The sequence below is a fragment of the Candoia aspera genome, chromosome 2 (genome assembly GCF_035149785.1).
Source record: "Candoia aspera isolate rCanAsp1 chromosome 2, rCanAsp1.hap2, whole genome shotgun sequence".
NCBI lineage: Eukaryota > Metazoa > Chordata > Lepidosauria > Squamata > Boidae > Candoia > Candoia aspera.
The window spans coordinates 61,462,937-61,489,143 of NC_086154.1; the positions used below are offsets into that span (position 1 = coordinate 61,462,937).

Genomic DNA, 26,207 nt, shown 5'->3' on the forward strand with positions numbered 1-26,207 from the left:
GACACAAAACCATGCCTGAAAAATCCTCCCCCCAATCACCACAAATGCAAATGATGCATCATACTCAATTCACATAGAATGAATTATGTAACTTGAGATTTGTGAAAAAGCACCCACCACTGGGCAAAATTTGCCAATTAAAAAAAATAATTCTGAGCACACTGAGAAACATTTACCCAACTGCTCCCTGACAGCCATGGCACAGTCAGTATTCCCTTTACATACGCAAGACCACAGCCAGGAAGGTTGCCCATTCTTACTTTCCCAAGACAAGTCTGGATTTAGGTGTCCTTTTCCGGCTTGATTTGTTGTGCCCCAGTGAGCAGCCAACAACAGAGAATGCCCTCAATTTAAAAACCAGCAAAAACTAGCAAAATTCTCTTTGCTTTTTGGATCTGTTCCCTCCGATTCCCTGTAACTAGTACATGCAGCACTATGGAATAAGACCTGAGTAAGTCGATCTATTTAAGCTTAATATAATACTAGCTGGCCAGGTTCTCTAGTACTCTATAGCAGTGTTTCTCAACCTCAGCCACTTTAATATGCGTGGACTTCAACTTCCAGAATTCCGCAGCCAGCCATGCTGGGGGAATGCTGGCTAGGGAATTCTGGGAGTTGAAGTCCATGCATCTTAAAGTGGCCGAGGTTGAGAGACACTGCTGTACAGGCTTTGATAACCTATCCTAATTGTGTGTGTCACTGCTTCCTTCCCATCACTTCTCTTTTTTTCTCCTTTCTTTAACAAATTTTATATTAGGGTCTAGACTGAATTTCTGTTTGTATCTTCAGTGCAATTCCCCCCCCACTCCAAACCCCATATATAGTTCGTCAAAAGTTTTATATTACAGTATCTCCCTTAAGTTATAAAGGATAGAAAGGAGGCACTGGTAAGACCAGTGTCAGCTGCCTGCCTCTAATCTTTAGGAGAGAACCTAGCTATCTTGTTTGTTGGGGTGATGAGGCATGGTGGTGAGAGAAAAATCATTATATAAAGGGCAGAAAATGTATTTACCCCCTAAGCCGTTCAGCAAGGTAGGCATGAAAAGAATGATTGTCAGTCCATAACAAAAGCTATTTCACTGCTGTATTTATAACCTGGTTGTCCTCCAGGAGCTCAACTCAATGCACACGTACTTCTCTACTCCTATTTTACTCTCACGACAGTCTTGTAGATTACATTAATTCTTCTTAACACATTATAAATTGTCCTGAGCAGAATAACAAATTAAATATTTCTTGCCACTGACAAAAAGCCTTGCTTATTCCGTAGCAGACAGGAGTCCCAGGACTATCCTAAAATGTTTCAAAGAAAAAGACTGTTTCTAAATCTAGAACCTGAGTTCAGCAAGTAGCAATATCTAGGCAAGCTTAATTATCTCAAAAAACCTAAGCAAGGTAGAAATTGGTTAGTATTTGGATAGGAAACCATTAGGAGGTACCAGGTCTAAAGGCTAGATTAGGAAGTGAGAAAACCATCCTCAGAGAAGAAAATGGTAAAACCAGTTCTGTACCGTAGAAAAGAAATCTACATGGATATGTAGTCACCAGAAGACAAGTTCAACTTGAGAGAGTCTTTTTGATGCAACTAGTACACTGTGCACTCCATAATATACAGTTTTTGGCAGAGGAGACATGTTCCAGAGTGGGAAGGCCAATGCAGTTTCCAGGGGCACATACACATGATCACACTTTTGCCTAATGTCATATCACATGTGTACAGGCAGACCACTAATTCAGTGACTGTTCGAAGTTGCAACAGTACTGAATGAGTTGTACTTATGACCAGTCCTTGCAGTTTCGGCTGTCGCAGCACCCCCATGTGATCGTGATTTGGGTGCTTGGCAACCAGCTTGCACTTACGATGGTGCAGCATCCTGTGGTCATATGACTGCCATTTGTGACCTTCCCCACCAGCTTTCCACAAGTAAAGTCAACGGGGAAGCCATCAGGGAAGGTTGCAAGTCAATTTAGAAAGTCCCTCTGGCCTCCCTACCCTTGTGCCCCACCGTGCCATCCACTCCCCGGGCCTCCCTGCACTTGCACCCCACTGCGCCACCCACCCCCAGCCTGCACCAGGCCTCCCAAGCCCTCCCCCAATTCACATGCAACCTGCACTGGCCCTCCCCCAGCCTCCCCCACTGCCTGCAGCCTCCGCCCCTGCTCCTTACCTGGGACTCCCGCCACTTCCTGCTTAACAAGCCTTGTGTCTTGGGGTTATGATGGCAACTGAGACTGCTAGGATTGCTGTCGCTAAGTGTGATGCGGACATGTGACATCATGCTTTACAACCGCATTGCATAGCGATGGCAATCCCGGTCCCAACTGCCACTGTACCCTGAAGACTACCTGTAATTCTTTGTTGTATAATTCCTATTATTCCATAATGGATCAGGTTTTTGAGGTCACACAAAGAAACTGTGCGGACTGATATTTACTTCTGGGAGCAAAACGCAATCCAGAAGCGCAGCTGGCAAACCCCAGGAGCCAAAGTATGAAGATATAACTATTTCTTCCAGCATTCACTATTTCAGGGCCCAAGAGAAGAGGTGGGATAAGAAATGAAATGAAGAATAAAATCACTGAAAGTTATCAGCATATAAAGGATTATGTATTTTTGTTAGGAGGAGGAGGGGGAGTGTCATTGTCCAGCATTCACCCTGCATAATTGAGATGCTTGGCCATAAGGGCAGCAGTAATTTGTGCTGTGCAGAGAGAGCTGTGCCATGCATTCAGTGAACTTTTGCCAAATCTTTTCAATTGATCTGTATCCAGCCAACCCTGGCTGGTGGGGTAATGGTTTTGGCAAAGCTTCAAGTTTCCTATATGCTAACAGGGAACTTGATCCTCCAAGTGCAGGGCCTTATGTGAGCAAAATGAATCACATGCAGGTGCGAGGTACAAGCAAACTTGAGTGAAACTGCATAGTTAATTCAGCCCTCCCCCCTGTGTATTTAAAGAAAAAAACCATAAGCGGGGTAGGAGAGCAGCATCCCCTGAATGAAGACTGCCTGTCCTCTGTGGATGGATAGGGGAGGACCAGCTCTTGAATGGGATGGGTCAGAAGGACAGAAAATCAAGGGAGGGATTAGAAAGGATATAGCTGGCTAACATTCTGAGAGGAAAACAAGTTTTAATATGGAGTCCTTGGTGCTTGCCCTGCCAGTGTTGGTGGAGGGGTTGTTTTCTCCTTAGTAGTTCCTTGATCAGGATATTTTTTCTGCTTGATTTTTTCTCTGGGGTTAAGCCCTGCTTATCTGGGTGTTGGCTGCTGGAGGGGATGTGTTCTGGTCTGTTTCCTTCTTAGCTTTTTTACTGTCTCTTTTGAATGGCATGTAAATGTGGTTTATCTCTGTGTGTCTATTGATGTGCCAAGCTTCTAGGAATTCCCTAATGTTTTGGGATTTAACTTGTAATAACAAGTTAAAAAAAACAAGCAATAAATGTCATTGGCTACCAAAGACAATGTGCAGGCCCTCCTCACCTCAAGGGTTAGCAAATCCCTTTCAGCCTACAACAGTCCGTTATTTTGGACAAAGTTTATGAAGTTCTGGCATCAAGATTAAGCACTAGATTTGGCTCCGGCCACCAAAGAGCACATGCATCTCACCTTTTGTCCATCACATTGTCAATGCATTCTTTCAATTTATCTTCCATCTCCTCTTGCTGTGCTTGCTCATCTACTGCTTCACCTCCTGAGAAAAGCAGCAGCAGAAGAAAAGGAAAAGATCAAAGCTGTATCAGACCAGCCAGACTCATGGCCTGGAATTCCTGCACTCCTAGAACAAGGGTTTGAAATCAGGTCTGAATGGTACTGGCAGAACTGCAGAAAAGACTCTTTATCCTAGCATTTCAACAGGCTTTCTGTTCCACATACTTGTTCAATAGGCTTTTGGCAGTTCTTGAGCTACAAATTGTTCCAGCAGCTGCTCTTGTTTTAAAATAATTAGTTCAGATGAAATTAGTAATGGGTGAAATTATAATACTAGCATAAAAACACTGACAATTTTTACCATTCGGCTGAAAGTCACTCAGGCCATCAGCTTGTTGCAATAAATGCCATGCAAGCCATTTTTAGAGCCTTGGTTTTTAATTCCAACATTTACCTCTACTATTGCCACGTGCCAGGTTTTCTTTTCATCATCTTTGTGAATTATTCAGTGATGTGATAATGCAGACTTATTTTAGTAATTTGTGATTCCAAAGATAAACTTCATTGCCTAGAGAAACCTCAACATGTAGTGGCAGTTCTTGCTAAAAATTTCACAGTATCCTTTCCCCACCCCTTTGTTATGGTACCACCTTCCTCCTCACCCCTAAAACACATGCTCAGTTTATTAAAAATAAGCAGCAGTTGTCAATAACAAAAATGCATTGTGTTGGGTTTGTAGAGTACACGTTGTTGTTGTTAGTTGCTGTCGAGTCATTTATGACTCATGGCGACCCTAGGTATAACAGAACGAAATGCTGTTCGGTCTTGCGCCGTATGCCTGACTGTTCCAAAGTTTGCATCCATTGTTGCAGTAATTTATCAACCCATCGCATTGAAGGTCTTCCTCTTTTCCGCTGGCCCTCGACTTTACCAAACATGATGTCCTTTTCAAGTGATCATAGGTATCCAGATAACAGAATTTTGCTGAGAATTCAGCACTTGCAAGCTAATACTGCATACCTCTAGGATACCAGATTAGAAAAGTCTGGTCCATGGCTTATTTAGTACACAGAAGAGCCAGGTTTCTGAAACCACCTTTTGCCCCACTCACCTGTCATTTCCTCAGCTATACTGGCACTTTCACTGGCACTGCTGTAATGACTGAGCACTTCACTAGCTGCTTCATCGTCACTTGCTGGAGACTCCATCTTGGGGTTGCTACGAGCACCTAAAGGAAGACCTTAAGATGATCAGGGTTGCCTCCTGTTCACCTACACTGAATTCAAGGTTTGCCTAGCAGGTGCTGTATCTGAAGGAGGTTAAAAAGAGCATTATCTTTACTCCAGGGGAAAGACAACTTGCCAAGAAATAATTTACCATGATGCACATACTTAAGAAGCTGGCCACTTAAGAAGCTGGTCACTGTACCACCCCAAATTTTACAATCCCTCATCAGAAATCTGGAGAAGCAAAGGAGTAGCAATATTCTTTTCACTATTTCACAGGAAAACTCACTAACCTGATAAAAGAGGATTACCACAACGCATCTTTGTACTTGAAAAATTCCTTTGGAGTACTTGGTATGGAGTAACTCAATTCAGAGATAACTTGGCTGTTTGGATTCATACAACCAGCAGTAAGAGATCACCTAATAAATCAGCATTCCTCAGTGTGGTGTTTTCAGGGAAGCTGGGATTCCAGCCACGTGGCCATCATATTCAAAGGGAGGCTGGCAAAGGTTGAGGTATATGGCCCTTGGTGTCTATCATGATTTAGGTTTCCTTTCTAAATAGTAACAGTGGTACCGCTCTTACCTACAATGCATCTCTTCTTTTCATCAATAACATTAATAATATTTATATATGCTTAAGAACTAAGCCTAGAAATAGCAATTACCGTACCTTAGAATATATAAAATATGTAGGCAAATTATAACCCTAGGCAACTCTAACTCTAAGGGAATAGTCGGATACAAACAGATAACTATTTCACACACACAAAAAAGAATAAACTATAAAACCTACTGATAAGGGTATAACTAACTAACTAAAGTAAAATTAAGCAACATGCAACATAAAAGCCAGAATATGGGTCACCAGAGCTAGTTTTGAAACCACAAGTCCCTAAGATCTAGATCAGGAAACAGAACCTACGGTCCTTTTCATATGTTTTAAATCGAATCGAATTATCCATTCAGTCATATCCGACCCTTGGCGATTCCATAAGCCAGCTCTCTCCATGATTGTACAGCTTCTTTCAGTTGCTTTATATTTTGGCCTGTGTCTGCTTGGTACAATTTTGTCAGGAAACCCAGTTTCGAATCATGAGTACATAGCTTGAACAGCACAAGCGTCGTTTATGTTTTAAATACATCTCTCTAAATAATATATCTCTTTTCATAACATCCCCTCCCACAAGCTATATAACATGCCTGGTGTCATGAGTGAGGATGGCGAGCAGGGGGCTCCCATCCGGGCTGTAAAGCGCATGTGTAGTACTGAGGAATTAGGTGGCCATTCAAAGAGACACAGATCGGGCCCGCCTTAGCCTTTGGGGTTTATAGGTCTGGGTTTTTCCCACGCTTCTTCAGTTTGTTAGGATTCTCTGTTATGTAGCAGTAATAAAACACTAGAGACCTATTCCTTGTCTCAGCGTGGTTCCTGGCTGTTAGGACACCTGGGGCAGGAAGGGGAACCGTCTTCTTTGGAGATGGCTAGCGCCCTAGAGGTTCCCGTTAGACTCACAATGTTGAGTTGCAATTTTAGCCATCTGGATTTTATCACGTTTTATATTTTTACTGTTCCTTATATATTTATTGTATTTAATTGGTACTGAATTTTAAACTTTGTTTTATTGTAAATCGCCCAGAGTCCCCCTGGGGGGAGATGGGCGGTGATAAAATTTGATAAATAAATAAAATATAACAGATCTTATAAAAGATTTGTTCCAAAGGTTAACACATGACAAAACATTTAATAATAAATCAAACTAGAGTCATTCTATTGTGGCAAGTTCTTAGCAATATGGAGATACCAAGTCATCTTGTATGCCTCCTGAAGAATCTGTATAACGACCAAGTAGCAACAGTAAGAACAGACCACGGAACAACGGACTGGTTTAAGATTGGGAAAGGAGTACGGCAGGGTTGTGTACTCTCACCCTACCTATTCAACTTGTACGCAGAACACATCATGCGACATGCTGGGCTTGAGGAATCCAAGGCTGGAGTTAAAATTGCTGGAAGAAACATTAACAATCTCAGATATGCAGATGATGCCACTTTGATGGCTGAAAGCGAAGAGGAACTGAGGAGCCTTATGATGAAGGTGAAAGAAGAAAGTGCAAAAGCTGGCTTGCAGCTAAACCTCAAAAAAACCAAGATTATGGCAACCACCCTGATCGATAACTGGCAAATAGAGGGAGAAAATGTAGAAGCAGTGAAAGACTTTGTATTTCTAGGTGCGAAGATTACTGCAGATGCTAACTGCAGTCAGGAAATCAGAAGATGCATAATCCTTGGGAGAAGAGCAATGACCAATCTCGATAGAATAGTTAAGAGCAGAGACATCACACTGACAACAAAGGTCCGCATAGTTAAAGCAATGGTGTTCCCAGTAGAAACATATGGCTGCGAGAGCTGGACCATAAGGAAGGCTGAGAGAAGGAAGATCGATGCTTTGGAACCGTGGTGCTGGAGGAAAATTCTGAGAGTGCCTTGGACTGCAAGAAGATCAAACCAGTCCATACTCCAGGAAATCAAGCCAGAGTGCTCACTTGAGGGAATGGTATTAAAGGCAAAACTGAAATACTTTGGCCACATAATGAGAAGACAGGACACCCTGGAGAAGATGCTGATGCTAGGGAGAGTGGAGGGCAAAAGGAAGAGGGGCCGACCAAGGGCAAGGTGGATGGATGATATTCTAGAGGTGACGGACTTGTCCCTGGAGGAGCTGGGGGTGGTGATGACCGACAGGAAGCTCTGGTGTGGACTGGTCCATGAAGTCACGAAGAGTCGTAAGCGACTGAACGAATAAACAACAACAAGAGTCATTCTGGTGCAAAAGACAACCAGGAAAGATGAAGAGAAAAAAAAAGGGGGGGTATTGTATTTTTTACTCACCTAAACCCAGAAGAAAAGCTAACCCATCTCTTTACATTCCCAGATACTGTACATCTGTTAGAAGTAGATAGCAGTAAGCTTACTAGTGGCCTTTAAATAAAGTTAGCACTGTCAGCTTAGGCACACCCTACTGATAAATACTGAAGGCCTGGACTAAGAGATAATTGGCACCAAGTGCAAGAAGTAAGGGAGAAACAAGGAGAAAGCCAGTCTTTAACTCTCTGAGTTTAAGGGACCTCAATACCCATAAAAGCCCTCATGGGGTAAATTTATGATAACTATTTTGTTCAGGATCTGAGCTATGTGGGAAATGGTTACTAAGGTGGAGAACCATGGATAAGTACTAAAACAAAATAAAAATAGAGGTGAAACATCAGCCTTTAAAAGGTAGTCCTAGTAAGCAAATAGTAGGTTTAAAAGAGAAGAAAGTTCTTAATGCTTTCTGAGACCCCTTTCTGGGTCTGGGGTGATCACTGCGTAACTTCTATGACACCATCCATTCTGGCTGTAGAATCTCCGTCATTTGGGCACCCAGATCAAAAAGCCAAGTCTGCCTGCTGCAGTCACTTCTATCAATTCCTTCTGAAAAAGAAGCTGGCAGAAGTGTAGGCTAAAACGGCTCCAGCGTGCTTAGCCCTCTGAGAAAATGTGTCACCTTAGCTAGCCTCCTGGAGAGCTAAGTTAGTGGGATAAGATCTCATCAGCTGGCACCTGATGTAAGGACAGCACCTGCTCACAGCCTGCCATACAGGGCTTGAAAACTTACTACAGGTTATTAAGGAGAAGCACACGCATGGCACTTGAAGGGTACTTGAGCCAGGTACAGCATCAGGAACAGAGCCCCCTGCCACCTAGTTTTATGCCAGCAGCAGTTAACCTCACAGTGTAGTATTTTAAAAAAAACAGTAACAGTATTTTAATATCAGCTGCCTGTCTCTTTCACCACTACAGTGTCAATGTTCCCAAGAAGTGTACTCTGAAGCATCTCCAGTCTGCCTGGCTACTTGAAAGAGTGTTTCACCTTAGGTAGCCCGATGGAGAAGTAAGGCTGGAGGCAGCTGGGAAAGCAGCCAACTCCTGTGCTGAGCCAGCTGGTCTTCCCCTGTTAGAGAGACTGTGATAAATCAAGCTACGCAAGGCCCAACACCCTGGTGGTGATTAGCCTGCAATAATGAAGATGTTATCACTCGATCAGCTCAGCAGCCTGCTTCATCAGGAAGCAGAGAAAGGAAGACCAACTATCAAATGCTCCCAAAAGTGAGTGTACTGTTATACTAGTTGGCCTGTTTGTGGAGCTTTTGATTAACACAGTTAAATATGGAGGTGGAGTTCCTTTTTTATACTTTTTGGGGGCAGATGCTATTTTGCTAGACAGAAAAGGTGACCCAACACAGATTCCGTCTTTCAAGGTGATAAAGCAGCAGAGAAGTTGGAAACCCAAAAAGCATTCGAAAGAGGAGAGGACTGGGAACAGGAAATGTAATTTAACTCCTACTCCTAGCAGCAATGTAGCTGGGACATGAAGCTCTACTCATCTCCATAAATAGAAGCCAGCAGTCAGCATCAAGGGAGTGTCACTAAAGGGTTACTGCGTCTCTAGCTTTCTAGCTGACAAATCAAAAAGCCACACAGGTGGCACAAGCCAGATGTGACTGAGCATACAGGTGGGCCCCAAAGCAAACAGGGCTGTATGGTGCCACTCGGGGACAAGGGGAAGCTGGAGTTACCATGCCACAGCAGCAGGGCCTGTCAATCGTCAAGAGGTGACCTGGCGTTTCTAACCCAGACACAGAGCAAGGCCAATGAGCTAGCAGCAGGACTAGCCAGATGCACATGTGCAGCTGAAGCTGTATTAATGCGAGCGCTTGCAAACGGCCTGCCAACAGATGCCAGAAGAAACCAGCATCCTGAGTTCTGCACAGTTATTGTTGGTACTACTGGGGGTGGGTGGGGTGAGCAGCTGTTAAACGCATATTAGAATGGCCCTCACTGAAATCTACATCAATATTCCATTCCACAGTGGATCACACACAGACCATGGTTTTACCATGACGCTGGTTCTCCCCTCCATGGCTTGTAAGCTGCCCTGAGTCACCATATGTGACTTGGGCAGCCATATAAATTTGCTAAATCAATCAATCAATCAACCTTTTGGGGAATTTAAAGAAATTGTCCACTGATTGAGATTTTATTGGTCCCAATACAAGTGTCATGAGTAAGGATGGCGAGCAGGGGGCTCCCATCCAGACTGTTAAGCGCATGCGTAGCACTGAGGAATTGGGCAGCCATTCAAAGAGACACAGATGGGGACCGCCTTAACCTTTGGGGTTTATATGTCTGGGTTTTTCCCACGCTTCTTCAGTTTGTTAGTGTCATGAGTAAGGATGGCGAGCAGGGGGCTCCCATCCAGACTGTTAAGTGCATGCGTAGCACTGAGGAATTAGGTAGCCATTCAAAGAGACACAGATCGGGACCGCCTTAACCTTTGGGGTTTATCTGTCTGGGTTTTTCCCACGCTTCTTCAGTTTGTTAGGATTCCTGTTATGTACAAGCAATAAAACATTAGAGACCAGTTCCTTGTCTCAGCGTGGTTCCTGGCAGTTAGGACAACAAGTGTTTATAGCATCTTCAGTGCTCTTTTTTCTTATAGAACTGCCTGGCGGTCTCCGCTAAGATTCTCAAGGCTGAGAACAGGGGAGATAAAGACTACCACACCGCTGAAATTAACGGAAGCCAGAAATGCTTGGTTGAACTATGCCTTGTCCAAGATGTCTTTACATGTGATATATATATACATATATGTGTATATATAAAAAGGGAGGCGGGTACACAAAGCTTAGAGAGGAAGGGAAGTTGAAGATAATACAATCTGTGAAAAAAGCCACAACAGGTGGAGAGTGGGAGAACATTCAGAAGGGAGTTTTTGAGGCAATTCCAGTGTAAAAGGCTCTGGCAATACAGAAGAGGAAGTGGCCAACATTTTTAAAAAGTAGCAATTTCGACCACCAGATCTACTACTGTGGACAAGAGGACCACAGAAGAAATGGAGTAGCCTTCATAATTAATAGTAAAGTGGCTAAAGCAGTGCTTGAATACAATCCAAAAAACGATAGAATGATCTCAATTCGAATTCAGGGCAAGCTATCTAACATCACAGTGATCCAAATATACGCCCCAACCACAGATGCTGAAGAAGCTGAAGTAGAGCAGTTCTATGAGGATCTGCAGCACCTACTGGACAACACGCCTAAAAGAGATGTTATTTTCATCACGGGAGACTGGAATGCTAAGGTGGGCAGTCAAATGACACCTGGAATTACAGGTAAGCATGGCCTGGGAGAACAAAATGAAGCAGGACATAGGCTGATAGAATTTTGCCAGGACAACTCACTCTGCATAACAAACACTCTCTTCCAACAACCTAAGAGACGGCTTTATACATGGACTTCGCCAGATGGACAACACCGAAATCAGATTGACTACATCCTTTGCAGCCAAAGGTGGCGGACATCTATACAGTCGGTAAAAACAAGACCTGGAGCTGACTGTAGTTCAGATCACGAACTTCTTCTTGCACACTTTAGGATCAGACTAAAGAGATTAGGGAAGACCCACAGATCAGCTAGATATGAGCTCACTAATATTCCTAAGGAATATGCAGTGGAGGTGAAGAACAAATTTAAGGGACTGGACTTAGTAGATAGGGTCCCGGAAGAACTATGGACAGAAGTGCGCAACATTGTTCAGGAGGCGGCAACAAAATACATCCCAAAGAAAGAGAAAACCAAGAAGGCAAAGTGGCTGTCTGCTGAGACACTAGAAGTAGCCCAAGAAAGAAGGAAAGCAAAGGGCAACAGTCATAGGGGGAGATATGCCCAATTAAATGCAAAATTCCAGAGGTTAGCCAGAAGAGATAAGGAATTGTTTTTAAACAAGCAATGTGTGGAAGTGGAAGAAGACAATAGAATAGGAAGGACAAGAGACCTCTTCCAGAAAATTAGAAACATTGGAGGTAAATTCCAGGCCAAAATGGGTATGATCAAAAACAAAGATGGCAAGGACCTAACAGAAGAAGAGATCAAGAAAAGGTGGCAAGAATATATGGAAGACCTGTATAGGAAGGATAACAATATCGGGGATAGCTTTGACAGTGTGGTCAGTGAGCTAGAGTCAGACATCTGGAAGAGTGAGGTTGAATGGGCTTAAGAAGCATTGCTAATAACAAGGCAGCAGGAGACGACGTCATCCCAGCTGAACTGTTCAAAATCTTGCAAGATGATGCTGTCAAGGTAATGCATGCTATATGCCAGCATATTGGAAAACACAAGAATGGCCATCAGATTGGAAAAAATCAACTTATATCCCCATACCAAAAAAGGGAAACACTAAAGAATGTTCAAACTATCGAACGGTGGCACTCATTTCACATGCCAGTAAGGTAATGCTCAAGATCCTGCAAAGTAGACTTCAGCAATTCATGGAGCGAGAACTGCCAGATGCACAAGCTGGGTTTAGAAAAGGCAGAGGAACTAGGGACCAAATTGCCAATATCTGATGGATAATGGAAAAAGCCAGGGAGTTTCAGAAAAACATCTATTTCTGTTTTATTGACTATTCTAAAGCCTTTGACTGTGTGGACCATAACAAATTGTGGCAAGTTCTTAGCGGTATGGGGATACCAAGTCATCTTGTATGCCTCCTGAAGAATCTGTATAACGACCAAGTAGCAACAGTAAGAACAGACCATGGAACAATGGACTGGTTTAAGATTGAGAAAGGAGTACGGCAGGGCTGTATACTCTCACCCTACCTATTCAACTTGTATGCAGAACGTATCATGCACATGCTGGGCTTGAGGAATCCAAGGTTGGAGTTAAAATCGCTGGAAGAAACATTAACAATCTCAGATATGCAGATGATACCACTTTGATGGCTGAAAGCGAAGAAGAACTGAGGAGCCTTATGATGAAGGTGAAAGAAGAAAGTGCAAAAGCTGGCTTGCAGCTAAACCTCAAAAAAACCAAGATTATGGCAACCACCCTGATTGATAACTGGCAAATAGAGGGAGAAAATGTAGAAGCAGTTAAAGACTTTGTATTTCTAGGTGCGAAGATTACTGCAGATGCTGACTGCAGTCAGGAAATCAGAAGGCGCTTAATCCTTGGGAGAAGAGCAATGACAAATCTCGATAGAATAGTTAAGAGCAGAGACATCACACTGACAACAAAGGTCTGCATAGTTAAAGCAATGGTGTTCCCAGTAGAAACATATGGCTGCGAGAGCTGGACCATAAGGAAGGCTGAGAGAAGGAAGATAGATGCTTTTGAGCTGTGGTGCTGGAGGAAAATTCTGAGAGTGCCTTGGACTGCAAGAAGATCAAACCAGTCCATCCTCCAGGAAATAAAGCCAGAGTGCTCACTTGAGGGAACGATATTAAAGGCAAAACTGAAATACTTTGGCCACATAATGAGAAGACAGGACACCCTGGAGAAGATGCTGATGCTAGGGAGAGTGGAAGGCAAAAGGAAGAGGGGCCAACCAAGGGCAAGGTGGATGGATGATATTCTAGAGGTGATGGACTTATCCCTGGGGGAGCTGGGGGTGTTGACGACCGACAAGAAGCTCTGGCGTGGGCTGGTCCATGAAGTCACGAAGAGTCGGAAGCGACTGAACGAATAAAGAACAACAAAGCAATTTCGAAAGGGGCCTTATCTTTTCCTTTCCAAGTTACTTATAGAAAGATCATCAACTGCCCAGAAGCATCCCTGGAATATTTTTTTAAACAATATTTCTATCTTATCAAGGAATTTAAACAGGAACTTAATAACACAAAACAAAAAATAAACACAGCAGCAGAAAATAAAACAAACAATGAAGAAAACAACAGTTTATACAATTATCCAGCTAAAATCCTAAAAGGCCAACCATAAAATGCTTGCCACCCACTGCAACGAGGACATTCCAGTTAGGGTTCCACCACAGAAGAGGTCCTGTCTCCCCACAAACCTGATCCCACCAAGTGCGCAAACATAGAGTCAGGGCAGGTTTGAAGGGGAACAGCATCCTTGATACAATCAATAATTTTGAATTGTGCCTGGAAATAAATGGGTGAAATGTGCTTTATATAGGTCTACAGCCTATCTGCTGTGTATTAAACCAAGTCCTTAGAAGCAACCCATACACCCAACAAAAATTAGGAGCTACTTCTAGTTGTTACTAGGTACTGGGGAACTGTGATTATTAGGATCCCAAGGTTCCCCCCCCAGGAGGTTTATAAAATAATAAACAAATCAGCTATTTGGAAGCTCAGTCTGTCAAATAATGTTCTAAAACAAGCCTGACAGCCTAGCTGAGCTCTAGAATGGACAGTAAGGATGTGTGGGAGCCAGTCCTTAATTGATATGGCTACGGAAACACCTCAGCAAAGTTTTGCAGAGAGAGCACCCCAGGTTTTATGCAGGACATTACGAAGTAATACTAAACAGATGGGGGGGGGGGGAACCAGCCCAACCAGTACACAGCTGCCCAGCCAGAGAGTCCTACGGCATACAGAGGGAACACTCAGTTCTTGTCCCAGGGCTGACATCAGAAAGTCATGCAAAGGGTTAAGGGCACTGGCAGCCGGGAGTTCTTGGAACTAGCCCGATTCATCTAACTCAGCTGAGAAGATCAGGAAGAGCTACACTGTTTACTTCCATGCATCACAGGCGGATTTTGTGACATTTCTAATGTAGCCCAGCATGCCATGTTTCTTTCCTTTTTGAATTAGCACAATGAAAAGGCACACAACACAAGTGTCATTGCTTTCATTTCCTCAGAAAAACTGCACTGTATGGAGAATTTCATTTTTCTACAATGTGGGAACTCTTATATAAGAATCTGACTTTCGACAAAGCAACCAGGCCTGCTGAACTATAACATCCACTAGACTCTAATGTCTTTGACAATCCCTCAGTTCAGTAGAGGATCCTGATTCTGTTTGCACAATGCAATAACCCATAGTTAGCTGAACCACAGTTTACCAAATTAACCACACTGAAATATAAACCAACCATACTGGCTGGGTTTTTAAAAATTTTCCAGCAGAAGCTAGCCACATCTAGCACAGTTTGTTAGATGAATCCAGCCAATGGATCAAACCAAGTAATATTACATTACATAAGAAAGGGAAACAAGGATGAATGAGATGCAGACAACTAGGGGATAGGTGAGTGAAGTACTCAGTGTTGAATAATACGTATCTTATAGAAACGTATCTTCTATAATGGCATGTCCCTTCCATTTGCTTCAACAGGCCTTTCATTTTGGAGGTCCATAGGCAGACACAGCCTACACCGGTAAAAGAGAGTTTGAGTTTACACAGTGTAGTAAGCCATGGCTTATTTTAACCATATTTTCTAGAACAAGCCATAGTTGTGTTCATGTCACACTAAACCAAAATCAAAGCATATTATGATTTAACACAATGGGTGAAGCCAACTAGAGACTCATTTTTCACACCACAGTGCAAGCTTTATCACTCCTATTCTCACTCTGGGTTTCTGTGCACAAGAAATGTAATGCACACTTGTGAAGTACTACTACATGAGTTCAGTTTTGTACACAGCAATGCACATAAACTACTTGAGATGATACAACAGTCACCAAACAAACATTTGATGACTACAACAGAAATATTATAGAGCTGGCAAATATTGCTCTCTCAGAGACATCTAGGCCACAGAGAGTAAGTATTAAACACTTAACTATGAAATCAGTATGTCTCAGTGTCAACCTCTTTATAAAACAAAGAATATAAGCATTACTTCTTGACAGCTACTTTCTCACAGAAACCAGAGTAAAAATAAGAATGATAAATCAGTGAGATGAAAAGTGAGCACTGAAAGCTATTTGTTCTCAGCACCCCAAAGCAGATTGGACTAGATTACAGAGATACTATCAGTTGTTAGAACTCTGTAACTACAAGTTCCAGCAGTGTTCTTCTGGTGGAAAGGCAAAGTTAGATCGGCACACAAACAGCACAAGATTCAGTTCATAGGCAACTCTGTACGGCAACAAATCCTAAGAAAAATCTTTCTCTTATTCTATCAAACCTGTTATAGTTCACACAGCTTAGAATACCAACAGACTTCATGCTGTCTATCACACTACCCAACTGGGTTTGTGTCAGAGCATGATGGCCACCTTCTTTCCTTGCTTCCAGATCTTCCCATCTCAGAGGCATTTTCATTCAACGCACCATATATGAGTGTGGCCTGCATATCCCATGACATAACACACTTTTTACTGCGTACAAACCAATGTGTATTCACAAAGTAGAAATACAACTTATTTTCCCAAACAAGGATCTCTATGTGAGCTTATTTTCTAGAAACTGTTTAGTCTCCCCTATGAAGCATGCAAAGAGAAGGCCAAGGGATATGGGGTGAAGGGTGTATGTGGATGGATATTCAGTCAGGATTCAGAACTGGAAAAAAGGAAGAAGGAAGCAAGGTTTTCTTCTTTAAAAGGCAGTTGCCGACTTTGGGCATAACAGTATGAAAGTACCGGGCAAGCGACAGACGTCCTCGGACACCATTTCAACCATTTGTTCCAAATTTACAACCACGTTTAGACTTTCTTCCCCACGAATCCCACACCACCACACTTTCCACCCACGCTTCTCCACCCGAGCGCCTGGAAGACGGGTGGAGCAGAGGAAGACACCCTCTTTCCAGGCGCGCCGGTCCCTCTTGACACGCGGCACTCCAGCCTCGCTCGCCGCCGTGGCAGCTGCCAGAGGTCCTCCGGGACCACATCGGGACCGAGCCGGCGGGCAGAGCGATCAAGGCTTGCCTTCCTCCAGGGGAGAGAGATCCCGCCTGGTTCCAGCCCCAAGAGGCGAGGATGCAGGCGAGCGGCCAGCCAACCCGCCTCGCTCTCGCCGTCGCTTACCTCGGCCGCCTCGGCGGGATCCTTCGCCCCGTCGTGATCGGGGCATGGCTAAATCGTGCGGTTATCAGGAGACGGTTTCGGACCGGGCTGCGTCTCTGTGTTGTAGATCGACGGGTACGGTCGCTGCCTCACAGGGGAGCCACGCCGCCTGCTCCACCACCATCTTCCTTTCCTTGATTGATCACTCGCTCTCTTCCCCCGCCAAGCGAGTGCCGGTGCCGCCGCCGCCGCCCTTCCCTCTGGGAGCTGGAGTCCTGGCGAGCCCGCCTTGCCCAGCTAAGGCGCTTTGTGACAGCGGAGGGGTGAACTACGAACCCCATGATGCTTCGCGCGCCTCCGTCTCAGGAACCTGCCGGGAAACAGAGTCCCGGGGATTAAGGCACGCTGGTAGCGTTTGGTGGGAGGCAAAGGAACTACGAGTCCCGAAAGGTCAAACGAAAGTTCTCCTACCCAAAGAATCTGCGGGGTTACGTTTCAGTGCCGAGTTCTAAGGGCACCTGCGAGTTAAAGAGATGAGCTCTCGCGCCCTCCGCTGGATAAAGGGGGATTCTGCAGAGGCGAATTCATTTTTTTTTTTACTACTGTACACTGCCCTGCATTCAGCAGCTGGAGAGCGGGGGAAAGGATTAAGGGAATGTTATTGAATATTAATGAAATATACTTGGCCGGGTGTAAAAAAAACATTAAGCAAACAGTAACCCATGCTGGCATTTTGAATAAGTCCAACGCAAATCACGACACCATTTTAATCCTGCTCCCACGTCTTCGGTTATAGGATGAAATCATCACGCAGCCGCGGCCTCTGAGTTTTAAGCAGGAGAACGGCCCACCAGAAGGTCGGAAGAGAAGGGGCCATTCTTTCGCTTCTCATCCATGGCTTTCAACCTTTACTCGTGGCCCTTCAGGAAGAAGCACGACCTTCCCTACGCATGACGTCTATTCTCCTTTCCTTTGGGCCGGGCATCGCCTCAGGGGGAGCCCATTAAAAATGATTCACCTACAGTCGGAATGGTACAGTCCATTGTATCCGTGCTAAGTTCGACGTGGATCTTCTTTTCCCCTATGAGACAAAGTTATTGGCCGTAATCAATGTTGCGCCGGGGCTACTATATCGAGGCTGCAAAGATTCGGACCACACTGATTGGCAGTAAAAAGATGCAGAATACTCGAGTCTTCCCTGCCATCTACGGTCATCCCGCTTTTTTGCAGTCCAGATCTGGTAGGCCTAGCCAAGCTGTCTGTCCTATTTAATTTTATTTTTTAAATATTCTTTTTACTCACATGAAATAACATAAAATAAGAGAACCTAACATGCTGCAAAGGAAAGATTCAGCCTCAAGAATTATCTGTCTCTCTCACAATGCTTCTACGCCCCATATAAGCCAGAGAGAATAGTCCTCCTTTAGTGACTGAGTTGGTTAATGACTGTTTGCAGTTACAATGGTGATGAAAAACTAACTTTGTGACCAGTCTTTGCATTTACTACCTTTGCAGGTCTGTAAAGCAAAGAAAGCTGAAGTAAAATTGTAAAATTGTGATGTTTCACTTTGTTTTGTTGTTTATTCGTTTAGTCGCTTCCGACTCTTCGTGACTTCATGGACCAGCCCATGCCAGAGCTTCCTGTCGGTCGTCAACACCCCCAGCTCCCCCAGGGACAAGTCCGTCACCTCTAGAATATCATCCATCCACCTTGCCCTTGGTTGGCCCCTCTTCCTTTTGCCTTCCACTCTCCCTAGCATCAGCATCTTCTCCAGGGTGTCCTGTCTTCTCATGATGTGGCCAAAGTATTTCAGTTTTGCCTTTAATATCATTCCCTCAAGTGAGCAGTCTGGCTTTATTTCCTGGAGGATGGACTGGTTTGATCTTCTTGCAGTCCAAGGCACTCTCAGAATTTTCCTCCAACACCACAGTTCAAAAGCATCGATCTTCCTTCGCTCAGCCTTCCTTATGGTCCAGCTCTCGCAGCCATATGTTACTACAGGGAACACCATTGCTTTAACTATGCGGGCCTTTGTTGTCAGTGTGATGTCTCTGCTCTTAACTATTTTATCGAGATTTGTCATTGCTCTTCTCCCAAGGATTAAGCGCCTTCTGATTTCCTGACTGCAGTCAGCATCTGCAGTAATCTTTGCACCTAGGAATACAAAGTCTTTCACTGCTTCTACATTTTCTCCCTCTATTTGCCAGTTATCAATCAAGCTGGTTGCCATAATCTTCGTTTTTTTGAGGTTTAGCTGCAAGCCAGCTTTTGCACTTTCTTCTTTCACCTTCATCATAAGGCTCCTCAGTTCCTCTTCACTTTCAGCCATCAAAGTGGTATCATCTGCATATCTGAGATTGCTAATGTTTCTTCCAGAGATTTTAACTCCAGCCTTGGATTCCTCAAGGCCAGCTTGTCGCATGATGTGTTCTGCGTACAAGTTGAATAGGTAGGGTGAGAGTAGACAGCCCTGCCGTACTCCTTTCCCAATCTTAAACCAGTCCGTTGTTCCGTGGTCTGTTCTTACTGTTGCTACTTGGTCGTTATACAGATTCTTCAGGAGGCAGACAAGATGACTTGGTATCCCCATACCGCTAAGAACTTGCCACAATTTGTTATGGTCCACACAGTCAAAGGCTTTAGAATAGTCAATCAAACAGAAATAGATGTTTTTCTGAAACTCCCTGGCTTTTTCGGGATATTGGCAATTTGGTCTCTAGTTCCTCTGCCTTTTCTAAACCCAGCTTGTACATCTGGCAATTCTCGCTCCATGAACTGCTGAAGTCTACCTTGCAGGATCTTGAGCATTACCTTACTGGCATGTGAAATGAGTGCTACTGTTCGATAGTTTGAACATTCTTTAGTGTTTCCCTTTTTTGGTATGGGGATATAAGTTGATTTTTTCCAATCTGATGGCCATTCTTGTGTTTTCCAAATTTGCTGGCATATAGCATGCATTACCTTGACAGCATCATCTTGCAAGATTTTGAACAGTTCAGCTGGGATGCCGTCGTCTCCTGCTGCCTTGTTATTAGCAATGCTTCTTAAGGCCCACTCAACCTCACTCTTCAGGATGTCTGGCTCTAGCTCACTGACCACACCATCAAAGCTATCCCCGATATTGTTATCCTTCCTATACAGGTCTTCTGTATATTCTTGCCACCTTTTCTTGATCTCTTCTTCTTCTGTTAGGTCCTTGCCATCTTTGTTTTTGATCATACCCATTTTTGCCTGGAATTTACCTCCAATGTTTCTAATTTTCTGGAAGAGGTCTCTTGTCCTTCCTATTCTATTGTCTTCTTCCACTTCCGCGCATTGCTTGTTTAAAAATAATTCCTTATCTCTTCTGGCTAACCTCTGGAATTTTGCATTTAATTGGGCATATCTCCCCCTATCACTGTTGCCTTTTGCTTTCCTTCTTTCTTGGGCTACTTCTAGTGTCTCAGCAGACAGCCATTTTGCCTTCTTGGTTTTCTCTTTCTTTGGGATGTATTTTGTTGCTGCCTCCTGAACAATGCTGCCAACTTCTGTCCATAATTCTTCTGGGACCCTATCTACTAAGTCCAGTCCCTTAAATCGATTCCTCACCTCCACTGCATATTCCTTAGGAATATTAGTGAGCTCATATCTAGCTGATCTGTGGGTCTTCCCTAATCTCTTTAGTCTGATCCTAAATTGTGCAAGAAGAAGTTCGTGATCTGAACTACAGTCAGCTCCAGGCCTTGTTTTTACCGACTGTACAGATGTCCGCCACCTTTGGCTGCAAAGAATGTAATCAATCTGATTTCGGTGTTGTCCATCTGGTGAAGTCCATGTATAAAGCCGTCTCTTAGGTTGTTGGAAGAGAGTGTTTGTTATGCAGAGTGAGTTGTCTTGGCAAAATTCTATCAGCCTATGTCCTGCTTCGTTTTGTTCTCCCAGGCCATACTTACCTGTAATTCGAGGTGTCATTTGACTGCCCACCTTAGCATTCCAGTCTCCTGTGATGAAAATAACATCTCTTTTAGGCGTGTTGTCCAGTAGGTGCTGCAGATCCTCATAGAACTGCTCTACTTCAGCTTCTTCAGCATTTGTGGTTGGGGCGTATATTTGGATCACTGTGATGTTAGATGGCTTGCCCTGAATTCGAATTGAGATCATTCTGTCGTTTTTTGGGTTGTATCCAAGCACTGCTTTAGCCACTTTACTATTAATTATGAAGGCTACTCCATTTCTTCTGTGGTCCTCTTGTCCACAGTCGTAGATCTGGTGGTCATTTGATGTGAAGTGGCCCATTCCAGTCCATTTCATTTCACTGACGCCCAGGATGTCTATCTTTAATCTTGACATCTCACCAATAACCACATCCAATTTGCCCTGGCTCATAGATCTTACATTCCAGGTTCCAATGGTGTGTTGATCCTTAGAACGTCGGATTTGCCGTTCACCACCAGCACCGTCGACCGCTAGCCGTCCTTTCGGCTTTGAGCTAGCTGCGTCATCACGTCTGGGGCTAGTTGAGCTCATCCTCTGTTCCTCCCCAGTAGCATTTTGACCATCTTCCGACCTGGGGGTCTCATCTTCCGATGGTATACCGACATATCTCTGGTTGTACTGATCCATTTAGTTTTCACAGCAAGAATACTGGGGTGGGTTGCCATTACCTTCCCCAGGGATCGCATTTGGTCTGACCTCTCTGTCATGACCTTCCCGTCTTGGGTGGCCCTTCACGGTTTAGCTCATGGCATCATTGAGGTGCTCAAGCTCCAGCACCACGACAAGGTAACGATCCTTTGCTGAAGGATGTTTCACTTAGTGACCACTTTACTTAACAACTGAGTTGCCAGTCCCAATTGTAGTTGCTAAACGAGGACTACCTGGTTTAGTAAAATGGTGGATGGTTGCAGGCCAGTTGTGAGAAGGAACCACCATGTGATTCAGTAGACAGTATTAGTGAATCAAATGCATATAATCACTAAAGTCACTAAGGCTGGAAAGGTGTTTGGCAATGAAGTGGACAGAAAGCATCCTATATTTCTTTGCTGGCATCTGGTGGTACTATGTTGATGAACCCTGAGCTAAGAGATTGTAACATGAGTAGTGCTCAATCATTTTTGAGTACTGCTTTGCTTAAATTAATCTACCCAAGAATGTGTATACTGAAAAAGCTGTTTGACACAATTAGCATTTGTTTTTATAAGCTTTAGTGTAGATGTGCATTAGTGATTTGATTAGGTGAATGCTATGCTAATCTACCTTCGTAAACTGAATGTTATTCCAGCCTCCTTCATTTTACTGTTTGTTTCAGTAAAATGAGACACTTTTTGCCTCATGAATGATTTATATATAGACATGCAGAGAGTATATACATGAGGCAGACCCACTATTTCATTGCTCTACTGGATCTACTTCTAAACGACAACAAAGCTGTTCACGTTCCATTGATGTACCTATTTTTTTAGAAAAAGGGCCACGGACACAGTGACCAGAAAGGAGTGAGTGTTCCTGTACCGCACACATTAGCCAGTTGGAGTGGGGGATATTTGCCTACAAGAAATTAAGCACAGCAGGAGAACCAGACAGCACTACTTGAATTGGCACAAGTTGGAGAATATTACTTTTGATGTGTAGTGGGAGGATGTCCTGCTTTCTTGCCTAGTGGCATCCACAAGAGGCAGTCAAAATCAGCAAGATGGAGGATTGTGAACCAAGCCCTACTCTTTTTGAATGTACGTGTGATGTTGATGTATGTAGGAAACAGGTCGGGCTTACATCACTGTGCTCCGTCTGCCATCTTGCTGATTTTGACACCCCCTGCAGTTGCCACTGCCTCTGCCCCTGAGAAATGGTGAGTTGCCAATACTTGTTCTGGGCAAGCTGGTCATTTGAATTAGCCCTAGGACTCCAGGAGACACAAGTTCAAGTGAAGCTGGATGGTATACTTCAGAAACTCTAATTATATCCCCTGTTAAGTTTGTAGCTATGAGATGTTTTCATTAAGTCCAATTAAAAAAATTGGTACAGAACAAAAAAACAACAACAAACTTTTGTGGCTGACCCCAATATATTCTTCTATTATCCTGTGTGCAACTGTACTGCCCCTTACAAAACCTGGACTGGATATTTACAGATCCTGCCCAAATCCAAACACTTCAAAAACTTCAACTGGATTTTTAAACATTCCAACATCTTAATCAAAATGGAGTCCCATTACGAGATGTTTGAACATCGGCAATAAATGACATAATATTTTCTCTATGTAGGTTTATATATCCATGGTCAGAGGAATACCCAGAACATGCTCTCAAATTTTAAATACTCCCACTGATTTACAAAGCTTGGGGATCCCTGCTGTAACATATTTGTGAGGGGAAAAATCCCCTTGAACTGTGTGGAACTTCTGAGTAAACATGTTTTGGAACAATGTGTTAGACAAGCAATCCTGCACATGGCTTTGTGCCATTAACAGCTGTATAACCAGTGCATTTCCTATTACTATTCAAGAATGTTAGACCTTGGATTTCTGACTTTAAAAAGTGACCATTCATCTCTGCCTAAGAGATAGAAATCAGTGGAGCTGCTTTTTTGTCCAAGATAAGAAAATGTTCCCTGTGAGTTTCTGCCCTTTCCCAGCAAAGGAAAGATGTGGCGCCACTCTTGCTCTGCGTACCGAAGTTGAGCATCTTTTTACAAATGTTCCTGTTTCTTTATTGGGTGGCTCTTCTGTCCCCTGGTAGGTACAGAAGATTGCAGGGCCATAGCTCAGCAACTCTCTCTTTCAGATCTGGCCTGTGCTGGATTCTTGGAAGCTTTCCATTCTGCTTGGGCTTGGTCAGTAGCAAAGATCTGTGAGAATGTAGGGCGGTACCACCATCAGACCACTAACAGGAAGGGGAAGGCTCTTGATCCAGGGCCAGCTTGGACTGATGTGAAGCAATTTCCCAACCTGACTTTACATCATATTTGGGGAAGTTGGGGAGTGATTGTCTCCTTTTGGGAACTTTGTGAAGGTGGGGCAGGGAGGAAAAGAAGACATGGAGAAATACTGCTTCTGAGTGCTCATTGTAATGAGGTTTTAATGGGCAACCGTACCCCATGTGCTTCGAAGCTGTGGAATTATTGCTGATACACAAACCCTAAGTAAATATTTGGCCAGCGGTAGCTTCCTGCCGGATATTCCTGGTCACACAACCTTGCTGGCGTATCTATGTGACCATGCTGGGAAGACTTCTAGTGGCGGAGAAAGTCATGCAGGCTTCAGCTCTCTTGATCCTTGTGTTGCTCTGCACCTTCAGCAAAGGTGAGGATCTCTCCACCCACCCAGATTTCTGAGTCTCCACAGGGTACTTCCTTCTTGTTTCAGTAACTCTAGAATGCAGAAGGTCCTGCTTCTCTGTACCATAAGTTCTATAATCAGGAGGTGTTTCTCAGAAGAGTCCTTTTTCCTTTGCTGCTTACCAAAGCTTTCTGCCCTGAGATACTTTTGTCCAGATATAAGTGGATAATGATTCCTGCATAAAGGCCAGACACTTCTAGCCTGGTTCTGCTGAGGTCTGTCTTCTATAGAAAGAGGAATAGCCATTGTCCCCCTCTGCCTTCTTGTGATCAGGTTTCTCATGTCTCTCCAGTACCACTGGTTTTCTACTAGAAACTCTTTGTCTGTCACTCCATCATGACATTGCCTTCAGCTCATCCCCAGTGTGTACCTGAGAGTAGCCTAAAGTCATCCTTAGTTGTTTCATTATTTTGCCCTTAAAGTAGGCAAGAAGCCATGGTTTTCTCATGAGTGCAATTTGAGTGCACCCATAAAAAACACTTATGGCAAACCAAAGGCAGCTAAAGTTTAGCCTATCAAAACTCTCCTCCTCCCCCAGCCCTAGTTCCATCACCAACCCAAATTAAGGAGTGTGATAGGGATGTTTCTCTGCTAATTGGAGGAAGGACAGGGAAACAAGGTTGGGAAAACCTAACTTAACATGCCCTGAACACTTTACATAAGAATCACACCATTTGCCAGCATTGTGCCAGTAGCAGGTTAGTGATTGCTAGTGAGGGCAGTTCATTTTATGCTGCCATAGTTTCATACAAGACCCAGTTTGTCTAATGGTTAAGATGCTGGACCAGGAGCAAGGAAACCTCAGTTCTTGTCCTACCTTAGGCACGAAGCCAGCTGGATGACTTTGGGCCAGTCAATCTCTCTCAGCCTTAGGAAAAAGCCAATGGCAAACTGCTTCCAAAAACATTGCCTAGAAAATTGCACGGCCATGTCCATTTAGTTGCCAGAAGTCAAGACTGACTTGAAGGGGGAAAAAAAGTTTACTGCAGACTCAAGGACTGGTGGGTAGCATTTTAACACAGCCATGAGGAAGAGATCTTTAATTTGTGGCAAACATTAATTAAGCAAAGCTTTCTGGCTCTCTGTTAGCAAGCTGTTGAATGTCTGTGACAATCAGAAACCTTCCCCCTTTTCCCCCAACTTCTTAGTCACATATTCTGCAACTAGATTTGCCACTAGTTTTTTTTTTTAAACCCAGGGTACATTGTGTGCAATGTTGTGTGAGAGGCAGAAGTGTAGCAGATACAATATTTTCCCAGTCCCATACAGGAAAACATTGACGCGTGGTTCATGTCCGCCTGGCATGCATCTGTTAAGGGTACAGCACTTCGCCTGGGAAAATCACAGATACAAGAATCATGCAGTCTCCACTGAGCCAAAGAACTTCACTTGTGCTGAGCTGGTCTCCTTATTCTACTTCTTGTTCCTTAAAATGATGACACTGAATCTTCAAATCCTTAGAAAAAGCTATGATTCAACTGTGCTAATTTTCTTTTTCCTCCTATTACTCCCTTGCTCCTTCCGGTCTTAAAGACTACCAGGATGCTGTATTAGCGAGGCACATTGGGCTGTCCTTATGCTTGTCTTCTCTTGAGAATGGATTCTGTTTTTCTTTGTAGAGGTCCAGAATGCCTGACATTTTCTATGCTTGCCAGGTCGCCGTTCTCCACTGAATGATTTCCAGAGGCTGAAGGCTACTCAGCTGATCTCTTTGCCTCACCAGGGAGGGGAGCAGATTGCTGAAGTGGAGGAGTGTGCACGGCAATGTGCCACCTTGGTGGACTGTAGGTAAGGGAGGGAAGCCACAGCATCAGGCAGGTGAGCTGCAGGGTCCGTTGGGCTAAGCTTAGGCAATTGCCTTACCCTGAGTCAGGCACTGGCTTATTTGGCTGGTAGTGTTGCCTAAGAAGCAGCAGTTCTCCAGGACCCCAGGCAGGGGTTTCTCCTGGCTCTGCCCAGGATCCAGAAGGATCCTGAACTGAAAATATCATTTTAAGCTGGGAAGACTTTTCCCAGTCCTGCTGCTACCCAACATCTTTTGACTGGGAGTCTTGTGCTTGCAGCTGAGTTGGGTCTTGAAAAAGGCTGAGCAGGTTCAGATTTGAGTGAGAGACCACCAGGAAGTTCCAGAACTGAAGGCAAAAAAATATCCCAGAAGTGGCAAACCACTTCTATTTTGCTCCCAAGAAAATGGGTACCAGGCTAGAAA

At 44.0% G+C, this 26,207-nt stretch overlaps 3 protein-coding genes across 7 annotated transcripts in view; 2 read left to right on the forward strand and 1 right to left on the reverse strand.

Annotated features, from left to right (window-relative positions):
* The window catches only part of IFRD2 (interferon related developmental regulator 2), a 31,710-nt gene extending 14,789 nt beyond the window's left edge, over nt 1-16,921 (reverse strand). The window contains exons 1-3 of the mRNA XM_063291981.1: nt 16,704-16,921; nt 4,761-4,877; nt 3,608-3,692 (exon numbers count right to left, since the gene is read on the reverse strand). Coding sequence (XP_063148051.1) covers nt 3,608-3,692; nt 4,761-4,877; nt 16,704-16,749 — 248 coding nt within the window. The 5' untranslated portion in view covers nt 16,750-16,921. The remainder of the gene's footprint in view (nt 1-3,607; nt 3,693-4,760; nt 4,878-16,703) is intronic.
* HYAL2 (hyaluronidase 2) overlaps nt 1-26,207 on the forward strand; it is a 138,323-nt gene that overhangs the window by 98,844 nt on the left and 13,272 nt on the right. The gene's annotated exons all lie outside the window — the stretch shown is intronic.
* MST1 (macrophage stimulating 1) overlaps nt 23,627-26,207 on the forward strand; it is a 29,199-nt gene continuing 26,618 nt past the window's right edge. For both annotated transcript variants that reach the window (XM_063291974.1, XM_063291975.1), the window contains exons 1-2: nt 23,627-23,962; nt 25,654-25,786. In XM_063291974.1, the coding sequence (XP_063148044.1) occupies nt 23,878-23,962; nt 25,654-25,786 (218 nt within the window). In that variant the 5' untranslated portion in view covers nt 23,627-23,877. The remainder of the gene's footprint in view (nt 23,963-25,653; nt 25,787-26,207) is intronic.